At 58.7% G+C, this 3,573-nt stretch overlaps 1 protein-coding gene across 1 annotated transcript in view; it reads left to right on the top strand.

The window, feature by feature from the left end:
* VOLCADRAFT_107150 (uncharacterized protein) overlaps nucleotides 1-3,573 on the top strand; it is a gene marked incomplete at both ends in the record, with an annotated part of 23,938 nt that overhangs the window by 689 nt on the left and 19,676 nt on the right. Inside the window, 6 exons of the mRNA XM_002956251.1 lie at nucleotides 76-508; nucleotides 639-728; nucleotides 1,991-2,080; nucleotides 2,211-2,254; nucleotides 2,611-2,720; nucleotides 2,850-3,024. Of these exons, the coding sequence (XP_002956297.1) occupies nucleotides 76-508; nucleotides 639-728; nucleotides 1,991-2,080; nucleotides 2,211-2,254; nucleotides 2,611-2,720; nucleotides 2,850-3,024 (942 nt within the window). The remainder of the gene's footprint in view (nucleotides 1-75; nucleotides 509-638; nucleotides 729-1,990; nucleotides 2,081-2,210; nucleotides 2,255-2,610; nucleotides 2,721-2,849; nucleotides 3,025-3,573) is intronic.

The following is a 3,573-nucleotide window of genomic DNA, read 5'->3' as shown; positions in this document are numbered from 1 at the left end:
ATCTAGCCTGTGGCGGCTGGCGCTGCCTATGTTCTTGCAGCAGTGTGACCCGCCACATCACGTGTTTCCCTGCAGCCCATCAAGCGCGCCTATAACAACTCGGCTGTTTGCTTCTATGAGGACCCGGCGGACAAGAAGCTCAAGCTACACATCCTGTGGGACGAGCTCAAGTCACAGAAGCTCGCCGACTGCCAGTGGCTGGGAGGGCCCAATGGCAAGGGCTATGCTGAGTTGACCAATGCGTTCGGCGACACAACATACGGCGACCTGGAGGCGCGGCCCCTACAATACTACAGCAGCACGGTGGTTCCCTTTCGCCACGTGCTCAGCGCCCATGCGCAGCTGAGCCTTGACCGGGCACAGCGGGATGGCAAGATGGCTGGGAGCTGGACCTTCCAGGACTATCGCTCCATAGATAACGTCCTCACCTGGCTTCAAACTGCAGAGCTGCAGGAGCCGCCCATCGCAGGCAGCGTGTCGGAGTTGTCGGAGGTCATGAGCATGAGCAGTGCTCCCGCTGCACTGTAGGCATTGTCGTAGGAGCTTGCCATTCTCTTGCCGCTATCGCAGCCGAGCTGGGTGGCAAACTCTCCGTGCAGCACAGCCTCATGGCGCGGTGCTTGCTGGCCGCCATGCAGGACGTGGCAGGAGGCTAGCTGGCAGCGGCAACATGCAGCCGCCAGCAGCGACTGCTGCGCACAGAGCTGTACGACTAGGCTGTGGCGGCGGTGCGGTACTACCGCCGCGGTAGCTGCAGCCGCGTGGCGGCGCTGCTGGTGGTGCTTGGTGTGCAGGCCTGGTGGCAGGGTGGCTAGGCACCGCCGAGGGTGGAATCGTGGTTGCTTACCAAGGCTGTGCGGCGCCTGCACCTATAAGGGCTGCAGGCGACTGGTATGTTTGTTGCTGGCGGGATGGAGCAGGGAGCCGCGATGATGAGGCCGTGATGTGGTGTCGCGTGAACATCCTTGCGGTGCTGATGACTTCGGCGTGTCGCTGGTTGGCATGTGTTCCAGCGGACTAGATTTTGGCATCAAAGACCTGAATGGACAACATGATTAGGAGGCCCTCCTCCGCCCCCCCTGATGCTGCACTAAAGTCGGTAATGTATTAGCGGCCTTGCCGTTGCAGCTTTTGCATTGGGGTGGGGTATCCGTCCGTGTTTCAGCTCTGTAGCCGAATGAAGCATATACTGGTAAATAACATGAAGTGCTGGTGGTCTGTGGATGGCTGCGCTTGTGCTGGGTTGTGCTCCATGTTAGCTGTATGATTGTTGGGCTGTCGTGCGGTGCTGCCGGCCTGCCAAACATTCAACGTCTGCACTGTGAAATCCGTAATACCCACCTCAACTGGCTTTCAGCATGACGTGTGTTCACACGGCCTCTGCAACTGGATAGTGGGCCAACCGGGTACCGTACTGCTACACGTGATTCGTGATATCAGAATTCGTGAAATGTTATTTTTGGGCCCTGAGATTTTCACGGCGCGCACCAGAATTAGGGGGGAGGCCGAGCCGCCCCCACTCCAAAAAGGGCATTTCGATGGAAAGTGTGGATAGCCAGGGGAGAGGGGGGATGCACCAGGGGAGGTGCAGGCCAGGGGATCGAAGGAAAATGTGGGCAGCGAGGGGGTAGGGGGAGTGCGTGCAGGGGAGGAAGGTGAATTTGTTTATCGTCAATGTCTTCTCTTCGGCTAGGCGGGGGCATATGGACTGAAAGGGTCTTTACTTGGTTGGTAGGTTGTGAAGGCGAGAAGGAACTGCGGGGCTGTGACAGTAGGGGGATGGAGAGGGGGATCGAGAGGCAATGACGCCGCCCTCCATGCCTCCGCTATGATGAGTGATTGGTTATCAAAAGGCGTGTGGGAGGTGCTGAGCTGCTGAGCTGTGCTACTGCAATGGTTGTGTTGATAAACACCGGTCTTGAGTGGAGGACTCGACTAGGCCTTCTTGGCCCGGCACTTCTGCTGCCGGGCCCGCATGGTGTATGTGTAGGCCGTGGGCGGCACGCACTTACTCGACTCACGACGGGGCCATCCCCATCCGTGGAAGCTGGGTCGCTGATGCAAGCAAGCAAGGACACAGGTGTGCGGCCTCACGAGTGTAAACCGCCCCGCCGTGGCTTTGTTTTGTCCGGATTGCGTGGGAGAGTTACATGCGCACGGCTCAGCCGCACTTGTCTGCTAGCTGTATTCTGCATTGCACATGCCACTAGCGCATATTGCACACGGCGGTAACAGGAAGGGCAAGCGCGAGCAGGTGCGTGGTGAAGCACACTACAAGGTATCACGCTTCGAGGCGACCAACAAGTATGTTGGTGGCAAGCTAAAGGGCTTAGTAAAATTCAAAGGGTTCCCTAAAGCGGAATGGCTGCCTGCGAAGCAGCTGCAGGAGGACCTGAGCCCCGACGCCTATCGCGCGCTGCGCAAGGCGATGAAAGTAACCTGATGCATCCATGTTTACATATCTCGCAAAATATATCAAATTCTGCAATTATTTTTACGCTGTCGCAGCCTGGTGCAACTCCCGAGTTTCGCCCAAGTTTTGCGCGAATTCCCCAGGAATTCCCCACCACTTTTTTCCGAGTTTCCCCGAGTTCCCCCGCGCTCCGCCAGCGCGTGCCCACCAGCGACTATCATGCACTCCAGCGAGTCCCGCCCGCGCTGCAGCCCAACTCTCAAGCGTGTGGAACCGTGTGCGCCCATAGCCAGCTTATGGAAACCGGGTCAGCCCCATGCGTCTGAGTTTACATGCAGCTCGCACACGCAGCTTCCCAGACGGCGCGCGCACGACTGTGCACTCCCACTCGCGCGTCGCGCCAACCACCACACCCGCCGTGCTCAACCGTGCTCAGACGCAGCTTCCCAGACGCGTGCGCGCTGAACTGCCAGCTCCCACTCGCGCGCCTGCCGACTATCACCAACTGCCCGTGTGCACCACTACAGTCCGGTAGCTTCCGAGCTGGGCCGCCGTACAACTACCTGCTCACACTCGCGCAGCTGCCGACTGCCACGCTACCGCCTGTACGGGTGAGGGGGGTTGGGGTGCCGTACACGAGTTAGTTGGGGGTTAGTTGGAGCTGTCCTAGAACCTACATTATACTATTTTTGGGGGGAGGCCCAAGCGGGAGGCCCAAGGTTCGAGCCCGGCAGAGGTCGATGTATATCACTTGGAAATGTTAATCCGGGTTGCGGCGGAAACAGGTTGGGGACTGCATCGACTGGTAGATTTCCGAATGGAAACTTTTTCCGATTCCCTGGCACGCACCATGCGGTTTGCGAGGGGCGGGGAAGGACCTAACCTCACCCTCACCCGCCGCAGCATCTGACGCGCCCTTGGGTTGCGGCGTGTCCCTCGTCTGAGGCTCGCCATCATGCACCCACGAGGCCCTTCGCTGCCACCGCCGTGTTGGGAACATGGTGAAGCAGGCACAATAACAAAGTGCAACCTTCGCCACTTCCGCCTTCCCCAGTTGGCTACGACGGTGTACCCTTGTATCCCCGGCAGTGATTTTTTTTTCATTTAGGGGGGGTCTCAATTTATTCCGACCTAAGTAACAAAGTTGCTAGGGTCGCCGT

The sequence above is a fragment of the Volvox carteri genome, assembly GCF_000143455.1.
Source record: "Volvox carteri f. nagariensis unplaced genomic scaffold VOLCAscaffold_59, whole genome shotgun sequence".
Lineage (NCBI taxonomy): Eukaryota > Viridiplantae > Chlorophyta > Chlorophyceae > Chlamydomonadales > Volvocaceae > Volvox > Volvox carteri.
The sequence above is the reverse complement of the archived record's forward strand: the minus strand, read 5'-3'. Positions and strand labels throughout refer to the sequence as shown.